The following is a 21,768-nucleotide window of genomic DNA, read 5'->3' as shown; positions in this document are numbered from 1 at the left end:
TGCTTCTGAGAGTAGGATCTTGCGCTTCTCTCTTACCTGCAAGTCAGCTTGTGTAGGTATAGGTAAACCAGTACTATCCACATTCAGCTGTTGAAGCTTGACTCCAACTTAATTCACTCCAACAGGGTTTACTGGGGTGAGCTTTTATGGCAATTTGTTCTGTTAATAGAATGTTTGTGTGAAGAAGTAATGTGTCCTTCATGTGCAGTGTTACTGAGTTACGTCATGCTTCTCTGAACTTCAACGCTTCTGAAAGCTTGATCTCTCTTCTTTTGTTATTTATTTCAAGGTTCCAGTCCGAGAGAGAGAGTGGAGATAGAAACTTTGCAATTGGCTACTACTTGAAAGAAAAAAAGGTGGATCTCTTTCTTGTTTATTGTATTTTGAAGGTTGAGGGCTTTTCATAGTCTATCAGTATTCTTAGTTTCTTTCACTTGATGTTCAGAACGACGCAATTTTTTGTAATATTCTATGTGCATTGTATTCAAAGTGCCCTGTCTCATTTAGGGTGTGAATACATGTGTCATTTTAATTGGATACTTGTAACCTTATTTCTGTATCATAGGACAAATAAATTATCATGGCTAAAATATATAATCTGTGCTGTACAGATAATTTTTTAAGATTCTAGATGCATTTTGCTACTCAATGATTTAAAGCTGTTCAAAGCTGTACCAAAAATATTTTAATACCTAGCTTTGTTGACTTCATATTATTGTTATTTTTCAATGGGAAGGGATTTTTCTAATTGTTACATTAGAATAAGTGTTTAAGATCTGCCTATTGTTTCATATGCTGATAAGAATATGGTTTAATTTTGTCTCAGTGTGCAACTTTACCTAAAGATTTATTATTATTATTTTTTTTACCTTCTTTCAGTGCTTTCCGGAAGGCACAGATATGGTTGCTATCCTAGACTTCTATTTTCAGGTAATTAACTCTAAAATTGAGACTTAGAATGGATTTGGGATTACTATTATAAACAATAGAAGCTGATTTATTCATAAAAAGGTTTTAATGGCTTATAATTACATTTGTCAGCATCAGTTTAAACTGTTTGGAAATGAATGATGTACACTTAATGTATACAGACTTGCTTTTGTTTAGGTGATGTACTTAAGTGTCTTTATTGTTAATGCAAACTAGCAAATGTTTTTAAAGCATGAGTAGTTCAGAAGCTTGTTCTGTCCTGTGTTATTTCAATGAGTTTAAAATATTTCTGCTGCTTCGAGTTGCTGCTCTTTATTGTACTGTGGAGGATGTTGAACTCTGACATAACTAGAATAGCATTTGCATGTCCTGTTGTAAGTTTAAGTGCAGTGTCATAAATGAAATAACATGAATATCTCCTCCTTTCTGAACTTGGACTTCTTACTTTTGAGTAAAACAAAGAATCTAGTCAAATGCATTTTTCCTTCCCCCATGTTATTTTCCTCTCTTCAGCTAATTATTTGCAACTGCCATAAAACAAGAACTTGGCAAGTGTGAGGTATTTCGTCAGTAAGGCTTTCCTTAAAAAGAAAAAAAATCACAATTCACTGTTGCATGTAGTTCTCGAGCCAGTTCAAGTTGTGTTACTGAGCCAGTCTGCCTGGGGAAGTGTTTAAAAAAAAAAAAAAAAAAAAGGTTCTCAAAAGGAGTCTGGTTTTGATTTGTGATACTTGTTCTTGCCTGTGCAAGTTAGGAACTGTTTTTAAATGCATATTTTTATCTGAGTTTTGTATTGGGATATAACTGTTCCAGCCTTTAAAGTGAATGACTGTTTATGAACTGTGTATGTAAATTAAACTGTTGACTACTTATTAAGTTGGAAACTAGATACAAACTAATAGTCTACTTTGAACTGTTATCACAGAACAAACTGATTTTTTTCAAATTACTGTTTAAACATCCGTTTTAAAACGCTTTCTGTCCCGCTACAAGTCCTAATATGCTTCTGAGTGCAAAGCTATTCATAAGTTAAGAAAGGCCAACACTAAGCTTTCTAATAAAGTTTTAATTTGGCTTTATTCTGAGCCCTAATTTCATGGGTCTGTCACTTTTCCTTACAAAAATCCCCCTTGCCTCCTGTTATCTGAGAACGGGGTGAATGTATATTGAGTGGCAATTTGATGTTTTCTTCTCATTGCACAGAGCTTATTTTTCTGCACTCAGATTATACTTTAAAGGCTACTTTTTCTCCTGTAATGCTCCTTCCTCACTAGTGTGACTGGGAACTTCCTAAGCAGTAATGAACTTGGTTTCATGTTACCTTTGTAAAGTGAGGAAGAATTATGTAATTTTGCAAAACCAAGGTACGAAACGTAGGTGCTGAAAATGAGAACCTAGAAACGCTTTCTTCAAAGTAGGTGATATTCTGTAATGCTTCATCTGTTTAAAACACAGTTGCTATTTTAGATGCGTCTCAGACGTTCTCTTGATTTGCAACTCCAGTTGATTGGACTAGGATGTATTGAGTTTGGCAGCCGGAAAATAAGAATTCCAGGTAGTAACTACCCATGAAAACTTGGCTTAGGTAACTTCATGAAGTATCATGTAATGACTGTTTGGCAAATCAAAAGTACAAGCACTAGTTTGTTTACTTTTCAGAGTAGCATTTCAGCTTCAGGTTGAAACCAGCTTATCTTTTGGTTTCTGCAGAAATGAGGCAGCATCAGGTGATGGCATCATATCACATTTCCTGATGTGTCACCAAAGTATGTATAGTCTGTACTGAAGCAGGGATCCTGGGAGAGACAAACATGTGGTCATATCACTAATACATCATAAAGCATATATGAGACAAAGGTAAAGATAAGGCTGCATCAGCAGGAAGTGCTGGCATTAAGACTTGTATGTGCTAGGCTTTGCAGCTTTGAAATGTACTTTTCAATAAAAAAGAAAAGTGGTCTTCTAAGACTTTAAAAAAAAAAAAAAACACAAAAAATCAAATTGAAAAAAGTTAATTTATGTCTTTGCCATTTAAGCAGATGCAGAATACTGAGATCATTTTCCAGACCTTTTCCTTCCAAAACAACATAAGGGGGGTGGGGGGAGGAATCAAGCTGAGACACTAACCCATGCTGTCCCAAACTACTAAAAAGGCTTACAAACACTGTCACTGGGATCTTTATTTCTTTATAGTAAGAAGATTCAGACCATATTGATTGATGCTACTAGCATCATCTGTAACAAATACTATGCTGCAAGTTATTTAATGAAATGTTATTTCTGTAGAGACATTGTTGATCCTGCTATAGTGGACCTTATTGTGCTGGAGTTACCAGTTCTTACAATGTTAATTTCTTTTTCATAAGCTTTGCTCAATAGAAGTAACCTGTGAGTCAGCAAGTGTGATGGCAGCGACTCTGGCTAATGGTGGCTTTTGCCCAATCACCGGAGAAAGAGTCCTGAGTCCTGAAGCAGTCCGGAATACCTTGAGTTTAATGCATTCCTGTGGCATGTACGACTTCTCAGGGCAGTTTGCCTTCCATGTAAGTAGTTTTCAGATATTAATTAGAGCTGACTAGGAAGACTGATCTGTGCTGTTGCATTCCATCTTCAGGGGCTTGCTTGCCTGCTTTTGCAGGGCGGGGGGGGGGTGGGGGGGCATTATATGAATTGTTTAGGAATTGAAATACAATGTATGGGGAAAATACCTCCTGGAATCCATGGCACTACTTGTATGCAATACCTTGGAGTACATGAGTATGACCTCCCACTTCACGCTTGGGAATCCTTTTCACCCTGACACATACTTAAACCTTAAGAAAGGCTGTTGGTGAGAGAAACAGGGACTGATGCAGGTGTAACTGGAAGCAGCATAACTGAAGGAATCCTGATGTATGGGAGTAGAAGATAGCAGGAAGCTTTTGCTAGCAGTTGCTTTTTCTTCTTTGGCTCAGGCAGTTTCATAAATCGTCCTCATGTACTGTAAGTGGAAGCTGTGCACAACACGTAGCACGTTTCTATGTCTGTCAGTACGTTTCTTTTATGCAAGTATTTAAACGTGCTGCAACTTGTATTTTCAGTGTGGTGTTCTTAGCATTTTCAATTTTCCTCATTGCAAACTTGTAAAATTGATTGTGGTGCTTTGTGTGACCTAAGAAGTGACTGCTTACTGAAATATGGGGATAGGAGACATTAGTTCCTATTGGGAGAGGGGGAAGCACCAACTTTATCCGGAGTGTAAATAGCTGGGTTGTTTAATGACTTTATGGGCAGACTCTTCTGTTTTCTTGTTTGTTTACTTTTTCCATTAAATACTCATATAGCTTTGTACTAATGCCACTGTGACACTTCATGACAGACAAAGCATATATATTACTGCTTAGTCATAATTGCTTTATTACAACAGAGAGATTTGGGTTATCTTCTTTGCTATATTACTGGCTTCTGTGTTACTGAGAGCAAATATCTTTGACCACATACCTCAGATAGCCATGAACTGTGGTTCAAGTTACTGTCTGCCTAAAAAGAAAGAGGTAGTAATGCTTTGTCAGCTTAAAGTGCTTTCCAGATCTACCTCGTACAAATGCTGTGTAATGATCTTCAGTAAAATACATTGCATGCATGCAGAGGACAATGACTCTCTGCTTACTTTATAGGTTGGTCTTCCTGCAAAATCTGGAGTTGCTGGTGGGATTCTCCTGGTTGTTCCTAACGTTATGGGCTTGATGTGCTGGTCTCCTCCTTTGGACAAGATGGGCAACAGCGTTAAAGGAATCCATTTTTGTCATGTAAGCAGCATTGCCTTTTTTTCTTCTGCAGCTGGTGCTTACTGAGCTTCAGTTAGTATAGCTGAGCCCTCACTGGATTAAATAGTGATTCTTCATTCTTTCGTATGTAGCAATTTCATCTGATCCAAGGGTGAGAGTCTGTGAAAAGACAAGATGTTTACATTCTAGTAATAAATAGCACTTAAAGTTTGTGAGCATTTAAAAAAAAATGCAAGAAATACTTTGACCTAACAAATGCATCAGTCTCCTGTATGCTGCATTAGAAGGTGTAGAGCTTTATCTGTAGGCTTCTCTTCCTCTACAATCATAAAGGAATCAATTTTCAAAAGATAAGAAATGCAGCTGTTCTTATTGTAATAAAAGGAAAAAAGATTCCAAAGAAATATTGCTGTTCTGATTGAAGCAGATTTTTGTAAATAATCCTGATGCACAAGATCTTCTTCATGCCTCAGGTGCAGTTGTTAGCAAGCTAGTCCTAGCTTTGTCTATTGATTTGAAAGAGCTGTGGACAGTCTGACAGCAGTGTTAGAAACAGCAAAGATTTTATATAGTTTTTCTAAATGACAAATAAACATTCTTTGTGAGAGAGGAGAATTTAAAAAAAAAGTGTCATCGTTCTTACTCTCTGCTTAAATCAACCTTGCAATACTCATTAAGTAATGACAAACGGAAAACAAAACAAAGTTTCAAGAAAAGAGCAGGCTTTCTAGAGTCCCATAGGAAACTTAGGATTTTTAGTAATGCATTGGAAGTTGAAGGCAAACATTTTTGTTCTTTTTCCTCATTAGCAATAACAGTAAGGCTGCACCAATACTAGTTTGGATGGACTTCAGAACCTGCGGTGTAAATACTCGTATGAGTAGCCTTCACTTAGCTTATCCACAACAGCATGGGATTTACAGTGTGTAAGGTTTCAGTTTGGGGATGAGCAGCAATTACAACTTTCCATCCAGCTGTACAGTATGAAGAAGTTACCTGTTCTAGTCTAAATATTTTTTAACCTTTGATATGAAAGTCTTGTACTCGATACCTTGAATTATCAAGTCATTAAAAAAAAATGGTAGGTGAAAGAATTACTGCACTTACTGGTGTTAAAATGAGACCTAAAACCTGATAGATGATCGTGGCACACAAGTAACGTGAATGTATTATCTTGTTTTTCAAATGTAGTAATATAGCCAAGCTTTACAATTATAAATTTTAATATAAAATTCAAACCAAATTCAGGTCCATTATGCCATACATTTTCTTGTTTCATACTTTTGATGGAATTTTCGAGTTTTATATACTAGACCAGCCCATAGATACTCTGCAAATTGCTGTCTGTTCTTTGCTTTTTTAAAAACTGAGTTTAATAGTGTTATTAAAACTTATTTGTATCATTGTGTTATGTTCAAAGAGCCTTACAGACATTGGTACTAATTGATTGAATAAGCTTCTCTTACTGGTTTAAGTCTCTATGATATGATGTAGAACTTAATTGCTAATAGTATTATATCATATGCACTTGACTACCATATATAGGAAATAACTTATGTTATTTAAATATTTGCAGGATCTGGTTTCCTTGTGTAATTTCCATAATTACGATAACTTGAGACACTTTGCAAAAAAGCTTGATCCTCGCAGAGAAGGTGGTGATCAGCGGGTAAGTTGAAACTTTTTTAGTGAGTATTGCATGTAGACATCAGATGAAATACGGAGAGTCCTTCTCTAAATGCAAAACTGCTCAATGACATGTATTCCATCAAAGTTTTCAGATAAACCAATCATGCACGTTATTAGTGGACACTTACCTGGGTGGACCACACAATGACAGTTTTTTTGTATAGTAGAGTTTCATATTAGATTTGTAACTCTGTCTCATGCAAGGTCATCTCCCTCGCTAGAGTAAGTATATGGTATCTGATGTGAGTCACTAAGAGTTGCTGCTATGGTTGCCTTTTACTAAAAATGAAATAAAATTGACAAGCTGGGGAGCTTAGTCTTTTGTTCTGTGCTGCAATGCATGAGATGTATGTTCAGTCTTTTTTCACAGTGATATATCTCTGAGACCACGTTATTTGCCGAGTTGCACAGGCAGTGAGAGCAGGCCTTAGGTTGCTGTAGACCAGTGCCTGTTACTAAGGAAGTGGCATAAGCAGTCTCTGGGAAAGAACTGAATCTAATCCAGCTTCATGTACAAAAGATAAGTGTGAGGGTGCTTGAGAATATGATTAATGCTTTAACTAAGGCATGAAGATTTTAGAGGAGAAGATACAGGAGAATGGTTTTTGAAGTGCTTCTAAATATTTGCATGCATGCATCTGAAAAATACCCGATTTGGATTTGAATTGTTTATAACTGGAAAACAAAAAATAACAGTTTATATGTGAAGAGCTGAAAAACTTGATTCTGTTAGCATTGATTGCAGATTTGGATTTTTTTCCTTCAAATACACTAATAAATAATGTATGTTGCTTGAACAACTAGCATTCCTTTGGACCAATGGACTATGAGAATCTCCAGCAAGAACTTGCTTTAAAAGAAACAGTATGGAAAAAAGTGTCACCTGAATCAAACGAGGACATCTCCAGAACCGTAGTGTATAGAATGGAAGGTCGGGGAGAGCAAAACTAAGCGAATGGGTTCTAGTTCCATTAAATTCTACATTTTAAAAACCCTCAAGCATCTCTAGATCTAACTTCAGCCTGAATATTGTTTGCCTGGTATTTTCGTTTATATATAAATTTTGTGTAAATTCTGTATGCTATACCAAAAATGCTGTCGAAGTTCAAGGAAAAAAGCACACACACAACAGAAACCAAAACTGTTAAATGACTTTTGTAGTTACTTAAAGCACGTTTACTTTTTTTTTTTTTAAAAAAAAAGGTAAATCTGAATGTTTTCAAAGATATACGTCTTGTGTATATCTGTGTATTTTTGTTTATATCTGAGAATTTTAAGTAAATTAATATTAGAGCTAAGCAAGAACTTAAGATGTGTCCCCTGATCAGGCTCAGCATGTGAAGACAGAAGAATTTTCATTAAAATACAAAGCAACATAATGTCAGCAGAACACAGTAAACACAATCTCCAAATTAAGTGGAGTTAGGTTCAGAGTCACGTTTTTATTGTATCCTTTATTTTAGTAGGAACCTCTAAATTGCTTTGACCAGAAATGGATCCCTTAGATATGCCATGCTAGTGAAAAGGTATTTTTTTTATCAGAACTTTAATCAATATTAATGCTAATAGTGAAATAAAAAGAGCAATAATGGCTGGGGAGGCCTGGGAGAGAAGAGGAAAAAAAAAAACCTGCCTTGTTTGCAAGTTGACTAATGTAGCAGAAGGATTTCTTAGCGAACTATCTTGAGTGTCTTGCTAGCTGCCTGCACTGCCTGTTGGTAGTTATGACTCAGAAGTTGCCTTACTAATAATGCTGTGCTCCACCCTAGAGAGGAATGTAAGCAATCCTCGTTTTAGAGCGCTAACCAACAGCGTAGTGAGCAGGAAACGTATTCAGAGTAAAGCATTTTGATAGATGATATTAAAACTGTTTACAATTAACTTATTTTTCAGCCGCTGATGTGTGTGCATGTTCATACCTATGATTAGAGGTCTCATTGCTTTCTACCTGAGCAAACTTTAAAGTTACCAGTTGCTCCTTTTTCAAGTGTTAGCAAGCTTGCACCTCTGTCAGCTTGCAGAGAATCAGGACTTGGATTCTCTTACAGGAAACTATCAAGTTATTTAAGTTAACAGATGTATTTACACTTGATATAAGTGTCTTGAATAGGTTAAGGGAGATGGTGCATGCAGGCTTCAGGTAGGTTCAGTAGGCAGCGCTGGACAGAGGGCACAGATTTAACCTGTAGCTATTTTGAGATTCTGAATGATACTAAAAGTCTTAGAAAACAATTGTATATCTTTATAAAATTTTCTCCTATATAAGCCTGCAGATAATTGGATGTATTCCACCTTCCAGTGTGCCTCATGCAGAGTCCTTTTTTATAAAACTCTGGCAAACTTGTCCAAATAATGATAAATGCTATTCCTTCATCTACGTACATTAAAGCTCATTGAGGATTTTAAGAGGTAATGCTGGATGATTCCTTAGTAACAACTCCACCCCTTCTCCCTGCCTGCCCATCCCAATTGCTCTCCCTTTTGTGGTTATCCAAAGCTCCAAAATGCATTCATGTGTTAGTTTTGCATAAGGGGAAAGTTATGGTTTTCCTTTCCCTTTTTGTCTCACGTACGTGTTTGTCAATCAAGGAGCAAAGTTCATGTTCTCTGAGGAAGCAAGCTGTTCTTAATTATTTTGTTTAGGTATCGTTAGTCTTGCATAAACATTTTAAATAATATTAATATATGCAATAAGCTCTGACTTAACCCTGAATAATCTTCATCTAGCAATGTACTGAAAAAGGATGAGCTTCCTTGGTTTGAAGCCTGTGATTAAAATGTTCAAGCAAAACAAGACAGAAAATCACTATTTGGTGAATTTCAAGTCCTAGTGGAATAAACAAGCAAGTCTGTGGGGCAGATGTCAGTGATAAATTGCTGAATCACGGCTATTCTTTATCACTGATGTTTGGCATTAGGTTTGTCAGTGCTTATCCTGGAAATAAGTAAAGGCAAAGTCTTGAACTATAAAAATTTCTCACCTGTTTGAGGTTTTTTCAGTGAAGTAGTAGCTACAGAGACGTAACAAGTATTCAGATCCTGCAGAACTGTGGTTACCTGAAATACCCTCGATTGCAAGAGGGAAGGTAATGTGTCTGTGCTGCTAATGAGAAGTATGTACAGTAGTTACATGTTGCTGATGACTGATTTAATTACAAAAGGAGAAGGCGTGATGCAGGATTTGCAACTACTACAAACTTAGATGAAGATGGGCAGTTGTTCCATCTGAGTGACAACCCGAAAACGAAAATCTTGTAAATATAAATTACTTAGCAAAGCTTGTGCTAGACACAAGTTCTGTCTGGGGAATTGGAAAAAAAAAAAAAAAATCAAGGAGACAAGTCAATCTTCAATATGCATAATCAGAACCTTTAGGGTACAGCTTACACAGTCTTCACTTTAGATGATCTATTACAGGTCTGTAATATATGCTCTTGAAGCCTGGCTCAGAACTTCGGCCAGCCTCTGGTTCGGAGGGGTTCGCCTCCTTAGGACCAATTCCTTGGCAACTGGCCTGCATTTAGGGAGCCTCCTTCAGGCCTGACGTGTCTGCAGATGGCTCTCGGTGATGGCAGGCGGGGCCCAGAGTTTTTGGTCTGCCACGGCAACTTGCCCGTGCCTGGATGATGTTTGGTGAGTGGGTCTGGAAGGATGTGGTGCTAGGGGCTCGTCATTAAAGGAGGGAGTCTGCAACGGTTTTAGTGTCACCTGTGCTACAGTAATGGCAATTCTTGATATTCAAGCATTTTAGCTGTTTGTTTGTTTTTCTTTGTCGGCATCATTAACATTTCATTAGAAATGTAAATGCTTTTGGAAGTTTTATTTTAGCATTTGTGTTGTACCTTTTGGCTCAGTTGTTAAGTTACCTGTCTCGTTTTCCATTTTTCATTTGCATTGTATGTTATTTATGTATCTCGATTTCCAGCATGCTTATCTTTGTATTGTTTAATAAATTTATTTTAAGCTGATTTTATTGTATTTTTTTTCACTCCATGGAGAACAAATTTGCTCAAACACCTTTTTGAGGCTGAAGCGAAATAGGGAGCACTCTATCCTAAAAAGCAATAAAGTTCTGGAAAACTAGATAGGCTGAGCAGATTTAGTTACATGGGTCATTGAAAACCTTCCGAAAATTTCTTAAACGTTTTGTACAATGATTTAATTATTGTTCTCTTTGAGCTGTTATCCTGAAAGCAAAAATCAGAGTAGCAAAACCTCCTTACTGCGACTTTGCTAATAAAAATGTCACGGTGCGGTAGGATATCCACGACGTTGTGTTCTTGTGTGGTTTTAAGGATACGAATTGAGTTGCTTGGAAAATGTGGCTCATGGGGCCAGAGCCAGAGTAGTAACCGTTGATAGGCAGCATTAAGAGGTAAAAAATAGAGCTTGTAATAAATCAAGCGAGGAGGCTGGTTAAAAAACCATGTCCTTGTGGTAGTGACAGAGGGGTCTGAACAACTGCTAGCTGTAGCTCTGCTCCTGGCAAAGCACCTCGCCTATGTCTCAGGCTTGCTTTTGTTCCTGTGACAATTTATTCAAGAGGTTAAATAGGAGTTGGGTCTATAATGTGTATGGTTCGGAGACGAGACGCTTCCTGTAGAGACATCCCTGTGCTGGGGACACAGCTCATAATCCAGCTTTTCTGTTGCTTGGTTCTTAAACTGCAGTTACTTGTTTGGAAAATGAGCTGTGTCATGCTTGTAGATAATACAGCGTGGATCAAAAGAGGTTATCTAAAAGTCATGAAGATAAGGCAGAGCAGTAGTAGGTAGAGAGGAATACAGATGATTTACTCTAGACTTGTTTTTTTGTCTATTAGTTTGTTTTTCATTGTGCTTTTTTGTCAGAAGACCAGTGGGTGGGTTGATGAATAAAAAGGGAATGGAGTTGGGTGGGAGGAGGAGGGCAGAGGGAGGGCAAGAATATGTTGCTTAATTGATCTTTAATAGTTTTTGATTGTTAATTACTTATCTTGGTCATGATACATGTCATTGATGCACAAGCAGAGTAGTTAATTTTGAGTTTCATCATACATAATGTTTATGCAACAGTGTTATATTATCCTAAACATTGTATGATTTGACTTTTTTTTTTTTTAATTGAGTTCAAATATTTGTTTTCTGGTGGAAAATGAAGGTTGAAATTTAGAAGCAGCTTTTCCAGTGAAAGAGCAGCCTTTATTCAGCAGGGTGACCTAACAGACCTAATGGTTTATCTTGGTGCAGAGCCTCTTTGCTGAGGAATTTGAGTGTCATAAATGTCTGCTGCAGTTGAAGGAATAGCAAGAAGCTTTAATCAGGTAGATAGTCAACTAAAACTTGAATTAATTTACCTATTTTGTTAAATCGTGCTAATATCTTGTGTGTTCTGTACGTCTTGTCCCCTCTAGAAGATGACTCAATGTGTGTAATGCGATGCTTTTGAGGGATGGGTAATGCTCAGTCCCATTCTGTTCTGGGAGCTGAGGTCCTGCTCTGTTGAATAGTTTGCAGTCTAAATTATTGAACTACCTGCTTAGAATCAATAGGAGCTCCTGATGTAACGTTTCTCCCTTCTAGAGAGAGTATTGTATACAAAATAGAGATGTCCTGTTTCTCTTTGCTTTTCAGGTAAAATTTATCTTTCATTATTAGCTTCTAATAATGCTTTCTGCAGACTTCTGAATGCCTACCACTTTTTTTTTTTTTTTTTTACAGGCCTTAAGAGTAATGGAGTTACTCACAAAATAAGCATATGTTGTTTTTTTCTGTGCGCAGGGAGCCTTGCGTAATGGTTGTATCCGAAGCTACAGCTTAACTAAATCAAGCTCCGAAATAGAATTTCGGCTGGCAGAAGTGTGCTGGCGACAAGTTCAGCACTGCTTTAAATGCTTGAAAATATCATTCAGGCAGCGAAGCTGATGCAGAGGCATGACCTGTAGGAAGGCTGTTAGAGGTAACTGCAGGGTTTTAGAAAGGGGAAGAGGTGTGTTGGTGTGTTTGGAGAACGACGCGCTGTCTCTTCAGCATGAGATGTGATGAGGAAATGGGGTTGAACAAAGGAGAAGGGGTAAAGGGAGGACTTCTAGAGCATGATTTTTGCCCTCAGAGATGTTTCAGTCAGCTGTGCTTTCCTACATTTTGTTTATGCAGTGGACGCGTGGTGGAGCGTAATGTTCGAAGGTAACGCTTGCTGTTTTAGCTGATGCTCTGCTCTGATTTTTTTACCTAGCTGGCACTTAGCTTTTTGTTGTGTTGTCTATTTTCCTGATCTGTTTTACTTGAAAAAGGCAGTAGCTGTCTTCTGCATATCTTCTTTCCAGATTTCCTCTGAACTCTGTATCTGGTCGCTAAGTGCAGGTCTTCTCAGGTTAAGTAGCACTGCTACCTTACGAGTTACAGGCAGCTGGCAGTGCTGCTCCTGTTCAGTGTGTGCTCATTTCATGATTGTTTGGTCAGACTTCAAATGAAGTCTGTTTCCTCTATTTGCACTTCTCTTAATCTGTTTGGCTCCCAGGATGATGTTTCTTTCTGTGGAATTGCTTCAGTTAAGTTCTTGCTTTTACGTTGTTGAATACGCTGAAAATTCTCAGTAATTATTTTGATAATGGAATCAGCAACTGCTATTTTCAGAGTTGATTTTTTTCCTTTGGAAGAATCTTTAATTGGTAACCACTGTTAGGTAGGCTTTTCTCTTGAGTTGCCTAACAGCTGGTATGCAGAATTTAAGGTGTTCAGGTGTTTTTAAAATACTATTATGTGCACCATAAATTGGGAGGTCATCTTCATCAGTATCTTTTCTTAAAACAGGACAGTTATACCTGGCTGGGTACCATCAGCATAACCAACTTGCATGAAGTGCAGGAGATTGTACTGGCTGCAGGCGTGGAGCCACAGGGTCTTGAAGTTGAGCTTGGAAGCGATCTCCTGGAGATCATCCCGTCCAGCCTCCAGCTCAGAGCAGGATCTCATGTCAGCTAGATCATCGTGCTCAGGGACTTTGCCAATCAAATGCTGAAAACCTCCGAGACTGGGTTCTCTCTAACCCGACTGGTTAATGCATCCCAGAGTTTTACTGCTTCCATCCTGAAGAATATATTGGGAAAAACGACTGCTAATATTTACCTTTCTTGTAGCTTTTGGTGGCTGGCTGCTGTCATTTCTCTTTGCATGGTAAGCTTATCATCGTGTGGAAATCTGTTGGCCAGCAGGGAGTCCTACGAGAGGCATGGGTAATGCTTTTGGTCAAGCCCTAACTAACAGTTTACCTCCTGCTGTATTTCCCTACTGGATTCTCATTTAAAAAAAAAAAAAAAAAAGTTATTCAAAGTGATTTACGAACTTGAAAGGGCTGTAGTCCTGTATTTTTTCTAGTATAACAGGCTAATGCAAACTTGGAAATATGTTGTTTGCTGAGGGCCAGCGTGTTACTTGTGGGACCGCGTGTGATCACAGTGATCCCCAAGCAAACAATGAACTGTTCCTATCGCCCAGCTCTGTGTGCAGAGATAATGCCGCTGGCTTCCTGTTGATGTGATTCACCAGTCCGACTCTTTCCTCGAGGCAGGCAGCTTCATTGTTTGCTCAGGAATTACTGCTTCGGGATCAAAATGGATTTTTTTGGACTGGTAGGCCTGGCTCTGGTTATAAGGGTAGCCGTGGCTTTGTTTGATAACTGCATTTCATGCTGCTTCTAAAGGACTTGTTTTAAACTTCACCAGCCTGTAACTGTGCAGAGCCAACTGCTAGATGTGGCTTCTGTCTGGGAACACACCGAACAGCTGAGTGTGTGGCTGATGTACAAACGGGGAATAGGATTGTTACCAATCACATCTTTGGGGTTCCCAGTCATATGTTTGGGGTGAAACCATGGAGGTGGAAGAACTGTTCAAGCTACTAAATGCTACCAGTGGAAGAAAAGCAGGTAACAAATGAATAGACTGGGAATCAGAAGGTTGCTAGAACTTGTTGCTGGTATCTCAGCAGCAATCCTTCCAGCAGGAGCAGAGTGCAGATGTCTCGTAAGACCTCCCCTGTTCTGACTTCAGCCTGCCGCATGTAGTCAGCTTCTTGCTTGTAAAGCTTGGGTAAGTGTCTTCAAAACCATCTTCCATTATTTTGGGAATAATTCCAGCTCAAAGTCTTGTAGCTGAGAGCCAGCAGCCGTCCATCACTTGTGAAGCAGCTGCAGCCAGGGGAGCAGGAGCATCACAGCTATCTGTTGCGGTCAGTAGGTCCTTGACAGGGCAGACCTGCTTTTGTCCTGCCTGCTTAACGCAGCCAGTGTCCCTAAAGCGCTCGTCAGCGTTTTGCTTTATTCATTTGCCTGTTGTTGATCCCAGGCCTTTGGTCGCAAAGCTTGCAGTGTTAGTAATGTCTGGGTCCACTACTTCAAAGCCTCTTGTTTGTGCTCCTGCATTCAGAGAGCCGACCGGTCAGCGGTCATCCCGCTCGTTAAGATTCCCTCTGCCTTTTGTTGCAGCAGCGTTTGCAGGGGGTTAGCCCGTGAAAGGACTGCAAAGGGACTACAAAAACCCACGTCATGACATCACCTGGCACTGGTTTTCTGCAAGAATTGTTGTGTTACCATTTTGGAATTTCCAATCATCGTAGTTCAGTGACAAAACATCTTTTTTGTCTGGCTTTAAAACTTCCGTGGCAGCAGAGAAAGATAAAGGCTTCGACAAGGTCATTAAAACATTCTCTGTGTAACTTTGGAGCTTTGGACATAGCAGCAAGATTCAGGTATTGCCATCCAAAATACTGATGGCAAACGCACGTTGCCCCAAACAGAAACTTTTCTTCATTTTCATTTTCTGACTTGGAAGATGCAGGTCTTTATGCCTTAAATGTTTCACTTGATTTAGTAAAAGCTTTGTTTAAGCAAAGTCAGTGTACTCATCTCTTGTCATACCCCTCGTGGCAGCCACCACCACAGCAACATCCTTGCTCAGGAGGAGAGGTGTGAGGCTGGCTCTGCTGTTACTCCTTGGTAATGTGCACAGCTCTGAAACTTCTTGGATCGTTAAGAGTTATTCTGATGAGTTTTTGCTTATTAGGTCTCCAAAATTTCTGGTTGCTGTAGCATTTTCATTTTATGAATGTTCGTGAAAAGTTTTCTTTAAGTGGCTGTTCGTAGCTGGCAAGTGGAATCAACCAGCTTCAGGTCTTCAGTGCGGATGGACTATTTTTTACTCCAGGTTTTGGGAGTTGAGTCGGTGATAGTTTCATGCTGTTGTCTCCAAAACTGGAAACGTGTCGACCCACCGATACCAGAAGTGGGAAGCAGCAGGTGGAACTGACTGTGACCGTACTTGCCATAACGTGATGAAAGCAGTTTCCGTACCCAAGTTTCTCCTTTCCCCAGTGTTGTTCCCTTTTGAAGTCAACTCAGTCCTCTCCAAAACCAAGGTCAGAGGCACTGAAGCCAAGCGTAGGACTTCTACAAATAATTCTTAGCGAGTAGCACTTAGGATTAGCTCCTCTTTCACCAGCCATACCCATTGTCCCAGCCGTGTGTGTGCACGGGGAGGGAAGCTCTCCTCGTTGCATCATCATCTCAGGCACGGTGAGGTTTCAGCATGAGCTGGGGCTAGTAAGGGCCTCCTGCTGAGGGTTTGAGTCTTCCTCATCCTCTGGGGGAGGCGGTGGTGGCAGCCGAGGGGCTGGGCTGGCCCCGCGGCCGTACGCGACTCCGGAGCCGGGTAGCGGGCATGGGCTTTGGGAGTCCCCTCCCGAAGGTAAGTAGAGGTTTTGCTTGGGTCTGCTTAAACAAAACATTTGCTAGATTAACTCAGCTCGTTTGAAGGAGTCTTATTTCCAGCTTAAATGCAGTCGGCTTGCTAATGAATTCTAGGACTGAGAAGCCCTTCTGTGAACCTGGGTAAATATCCAGCTCGCCGGCCTGACGTGGGCTGAGCTGCAGCAGCACAGTTGTGGGCATGCCTGTGTGAAAATGCAGCCTCCTCCTCGGCTGTGGCCTAGCCTTAACGCAGGGGAGAAGAAATTTTCGGTATATACACACGGTGCTTGGACACTGCTGCTCAGAACTGGAAGGTACTGGGGGACAAGCAGGTGTCCTGAGAGTCTGCTAGCTCTCCGCCGGCGCTGTGCACGGGTGAATAATCGCCACGTCAGCAGCGTTTCAAGCGGGTTCCACTAGGGAGACTCCAAAAATAACCTCCCAGGGAGCAGCGCTGAGAGTTGCTGTTGCTGCTTGGGCTCCAAAAATAAACGCTGCGGCTCATAAAAGCTGGTGGCGCTGGGTATCGGCTGCTCACCGGCTGCACAGAGCAGCGTGCACCACCTAGAGGAAGAGAAATCGGTGCCTTAGAAATAAGGAGGGGAACCACCATCTTATTTGCTGTGTTAAAGTTTCAAAGCACAGAGGAGCAAGTATTTGCAGCTCTGTTTGTGCACTTTTTTTTACATTAAGTCAGGAAGCAAAGGTTAGCAATGCAGAAAATAGGCTTGGGGGCATGGGCAGAAGCCCTGAAGAAATAAGCTTTAGGGACCAGCTCACCTTGGTTGGAATTTCAGATATTTCTAAATATTTCTCTATTTTTAACGTGTCTTCATTTTGCTAGCACATCTTGCAGCTAGTTTCAGTATAATGGGAACAAAGATTGTCCTCAGGAATCACAATTTCCTAATTTTTCATAGTAATGTATTACAAGTGCTTTTGACAGACCCACCGGGAGGGTGACGTGTGTTTAGGGTTCAGTCTTAATTTTTCCTTTTAGAAGTGAATTTTGTGCTTACCTGTAGGTAGTAACTTTTCGGTTGTTTCAGGGGAAGCAGCGCAGAAGCTCTGTAGCGAAGGCATTGGCTTGGGATTGAGATTTCCCTACAAAATGCAGTTTCATGTCATATTGAAGAGTGATGTAGTTAAGCAAAAATGCGTCTTTTAGACCAGAATAGTGATTTTTCCGTGCTAACTTTTTCAGCAGTCCTTCCCCACTGATGAAACGAGCATTTAAAAACCTGCCATTTCTCAGGAGAGCTGCAAGGACTTTTTGCCTGTTCTGGGTCCTCAGATAACCCTCCGGGCTGGTCAGCTTTAGGACAAGGAGCCAAACCCTGCTAGTGTCGAGTCCAACTTGTTGATTTGGGTTTTTTTATGACTTGGGGTCGTGTAAACTCTGTTTTTGCGTTACTTGTCAGTACCTGCTCGTTTGCGAAGGTCAGGGGAATGGGGGAGACTTCCTAGCACCGCCGGTCTCTTCCCTAATCCCTAGCTTAAAATCTATTTTCTGAATTTCGGCGTTAATCCGGCGCTGAGCTGGCTTAGCGCTGCCGTGCACTTGGCACCCGGTGCAGGACCCTTTGGCGAGGGCTGTGCCCCGTGCTGCAGGGGGATGCTTCAAGGCTTGAAGGTTTGGCCTTCAGGCCGGGAGGTAGGGCTGGAAGCAGCGTGCCCAAACCCTGCTCTCGATGCGGCACTTGGAGAGGGAGAGGGGGACCAGGTGGTGGCTGCCAGCCCCGTCTTTTCCCCAGCCTGGTTGCGTTTAAAAATCTCCTGTCAGTACGCGAGGTCCATCCCATGCTTAATAAAGTTCAGGCATTGCAGAGTTTTGGGGAAACTGTGCATTCAGAGGACATTTTCCTGCAACATCTTGGACGTCTGTTTTGAAGTCTGGGCTGTGGCGGTGTCCCTCAGTCCCGTGAAGGGAACTGGAGGAAGGCCGGGGGGCTGTTTGGTTACCCCTGTCTGTATTACCTGCACCATTTCAGACTGTGTTGGGCTTGACAGGATTCCTCGGCCCCCTGGAAAAACCCTGCAGCCAGCAGCAACATCTCTCAGCCTGTAAAATCCGTAAAATCCGTCGTGTTTCCAAATAAATCACTGGGCGCGGGGGGGTGCTCTCAGGAAGCAGGGCACAATAGGAAATGAAAACCCAGATTCAGTGACCTTCTTTAGTTCAGAGCTCGTGGAATTAATCCAGCTTCGAGCTAAATTATTATTATTTTTTTTTTTCTGAAGGATTTGCTGTCTTCGCACAGCTGCTGTGCTGCCAGAGTCAGTGCTGGGAAGCACCCAAGAGGCAGCAGCACCTGTATCTTGTTTGGCTCATGGTTTGGGGGTGTTTTCTTTTTTTTTTTCCTCCCCCTTTATCTGTGTTTATCTATGCCCTGTAGCAGCGGTGTAGCTTCCTGCCTCTCTGGACGTTTCCTTCCTTCAGCTTCACATCGCCGTGGCTCTTCACCAACAAAACAGGGCTCGTTTTTTTGCTCCTGTGCTGTTCCCCTGCTCGTCCCCGGGCTCTGAGCTGCTGGTTGGAGAGGAGCTCTCCAGGTCACGGCCACTTCTGAACTGAGGCAGGAGCACTGCCAGCACTGGGCTGAGTCAGTCCAAGCTTTATCAGAGCAGTGACCTCCTACGGGATTATTTCACGTCTGCTCTTTAGACCAATATTTTCTTTGGGATGTACCAGAAGATGCTCCCGCGTGTTCTCACTCTGTATATCCCGTGTGTTCTTATTTTGAATTTTTTACCTTGTTTTGGCAGATGCTTCTAACTTTTATCGTTGAACTCGCTTTTTACTACTGCATTTGGAGCGGTTCATTTGCTGCCTTACGAAACTTGTTCACTTTTGGGCCTGGACTGTGCTGCTGCTGAGCAGGGTGAGGTTGCAGAGCCTGGGCTTGCTTTGCTGCTGGCAAACCCAGTCCAGCTCTTCAATTAAAATCATTGGTCTCCCTTGAAATGGGGGCAGGTAACCCAATGGGAAGGAGGACGGCTACGATGTGCCTGCTTTTTTCTTGCTTGAGTTCGTTTCTGGCCAGTTTGGGTAGTTCTTCTGCCACAACTGTCCTCCTGCTAAACTTATTTCTCCCCTGCTTTTGTATCCCGTTACCTTCGCTGCTGTACAGAGAGCGGTCACGTTTCCTCTCAAACTTCCTTTCCTTGAACTAAAGTTTAGATTTTTCTGCACTTTTTTAGGGAGGAGCGTGTGCTGTTCTACACTATGTTTTAATGGACCCTTGCATTTCCAGGAACGCAAAGCAGCCCAGCCAAAAGTACAGCTCCTTCAGCACAGAAGGCCCTTTGCTTTTGCTCATGCCAGGAAGCCGAGGGGCTCTCAGCACCTGCAGGAGCTGCCTCTGGCTCGGGCACGAACCGCAGGCACCAGGAGCGGAGCCGTGCTCGGCAGGGAGACCCTTCTGAGCCACCCTGGTGGCACGCACAGATCGTGAAACTGAATTCCCCTTCCATGCCAGCCTGCAGCCCGGCATCCGTACCAGATCTGCCTTCTTTTAGGAGGTTTTCACGTTCGGGGGCGACTGTGAGGTCGCACACAGAACCGGCAGCATCAGTGAAGGAAGCAAACCGATGTGGTGTGCTTAAAACCAGGCTTTGTCTCCTGTTAAAGCTTGCAGTTATCATAGCCAGGGTGTGTTAAATATGTACATGGGAGGAGGCTTGCGGCCTCATAATATCAGTCCTTATTTTTGAGTATTTAATACAGCTAGGAAAGCACTACTTGCTGGAGACTTCCCCTGTGTAATGTGATCTGTAATTGTTCTGCCTTTGCCTACAAACCTCGCTTGTCTTGTAATGATTTCATGTGACAGAATTGCTTAAAATGTCTCGTTGAGGAAAGCGTCTGTATTAGATGTATGCAAGCAAAGTCTGTAATACCAAGCAAAAACATTATTTCTCTTTCGCTAAAACAGACTTCTCTTAACACTGAGCGTCTGTAAAACAAACAAACAAAGCAAACAACTTACTCTGCCAGAAGGAGCTTGTGTGACGAGGTGTTTATGATTTGTGCATCGCACAGAGCGCTGCTGTCTCCGTCAGCATCAGGCAGTCTGAGAGAACACTGCTTGTCCTACAACAAGGGCCATATTTGTTGCCACACAACAGGCACGCACGCTTTGGGTTTCATTTACTTTCCTCTTGACTTCAACATTGGACGGAGACAGAGGAGTACGGGTGGCAAAGCCAACTGGAACGAATTCTCGCGGTGCTTCTACGCTGCCTGCTTCTCTGGCCAAAATTCGCAGGGCAAAACAAACCCGTTCATAAGCACCATGCTGGCCTTTCTTGGGGTTTCCGTCAGTTTTCTTTTTGAGGCAAGAAGCTGAATAAACTGGGCATCGTCTCTCTTTGTAGGTGAAGTCTGTGATAAACCTGCTGTTTGCTGCCTACACGGGGGATGTGTCTGCACTCCGGAGGTAAAAACCAGCGGGGGGTTGAGGGCAGGAAAGCTGCTTGGTGGTGTCTGCCCTTGTTGTTTGCTCACGAGCCTACGCTGTGCTCGTGCTGGGGATGTCCAGGCTGGGCTGGAGGTTCAATCTGTTCTACCACCACCTCCTAGCCGTGGCGTTTTAATGGTTACATTTCGCCTGACTCCTTGTTTGGTTGAAGGTGTTTGAAAGAAAAGGTTTGAGAAATCGGAGCTAGGCGCAGAGAGAGAGGTTTAACAATGTGTTTAAGAAAATAAACAACCAGTCATCAAAAAGGTACCCTCGTGCTATACTGCAGTCCCATTGTTTCCCATTTCTTGGGATCGTACTGAAGTACGTTTCCTTAAATAGTCTTACAGAGGATAGGAGAGCTTTGCTGGCTAAATCTTGAACAGAGCTTGGCAGTGTTTAAGGGAGTAACTGTAAGACTAAATAAACATTAATGCAGCTAGAATATATCCAAGTATCCCTGGTGGGTGGGTGGATGCGCACAGCTTAGCTCTGTCCCCGAGCGATGCGGTGTGATGAAAGAGCTCTCCTAATACCTCAATGCCGCTCGGGATTTACAAACCTGGGGCTCCTTCCTGGGTTTCCCCAGCTGGCAGGGGTTTCCTGTGCGTTACACGACTTACCTTGCCCGTGTTTGGCTTTAGATCAGATAAATTGAGGGTAAAGGTGCTTTAACTTTTTCTTTTGTTTATGACAGCTAGACGCTAGGAAGAAAGTTAAGCCCCTACTTTATTTTTAAAGCCAAAGCAGTTCGGGCCCCTGTCCTTACTTTGTTGCCATCTACATGTATATCCTCTTACAGGAGATGTTTCACTGCTTTAGCACTGATATTGTTCAATGCGAACTTTGTAACTCCTTTTAATTACGTACAACTTCTTTCCATAATTCTTTTTTTTTAGATTTGCTCTGTCAGGGATGGATATGGAGCAGAGGGACTACGACTCCCGAACAGCGTTGCACGTGGCAGCTGCAGAAGGTACGGTCCCCTCTTGCATATACCTGCTTCCTAACACCGTGTGTGTACAGGAATACACGTAAGCCCATGCACACACACACACCAACTCCTGCTTTTCTTACAGGGCACGTGGATGTTGTTAAGTTCCTGCTGGAAGCATGCAAAGTGAACCCTTTCCCCAAAGACAGGTGAGTGGCTTTACAGCCCGTGCGAATTTGGGTGCTCTCTGGCTCCACAACTGCAT

General features: G+C 41.6%; 1 protein-coding gene across 2 annotated transcripts in view; it reads left to right on the top strand.

Moving 5' to 3' along the window:
- Positions 1-21,768, top strand: part of GLS (glutaminase) — a 52,677-nt gene that overhangs the window by 27,224 nt on the left and 3,685 nt on the right. Inside the window, exons 10-17 of one of the 2 annotated variants that reach the window (XM_084289046.1) lie at positions 290-356; positions 880-930; positions 3,297-3,473; positions 4,587-4,718; positions 6,274-6,366; positions 20,487-20,548; positions 21,469-21,545; positions 21,649-21,712. In XM_084289046.1, the coding sequence (XP_084145172.1) occupies positions 290-356; positions 880-930; positions 3,297-3,473; positions 4,587-4,718; positions 6,274-6,366; positions 20,487-20,548; positions 21,469-21,545; positions 21,649-21,712 (723 nt within the window). Of the gene's footprint in view, positions 1-289; positions 357-879; positions 931-3,296; positions 3,474-4,586; positions 4,719-6,273; positions 6,367-7,190; positions 10,355-20,486; positions 20,549-21,468; positions 21,546-21,648; positions 21,713-21,768 lie in introns of those variants that run through there. The other variant, XM_084289047.1, reaches the window with a different exon arrangement.

The sequence above is a fragment of the Netta rufina genome, assembly GCF_964035555.1.
Source record: "Netta rufina genome assembly, chromosome: 6".
In the NCBI taxonomy this organism is placed as follows: Eukaryota; Metazoa; Chordata; class Aves; order Anseriformes; family Anatidae; genus Netta; species Netta rufina.
This window is presented reverse-complemented; position numbering and strand designations above follow the sequence as displayed.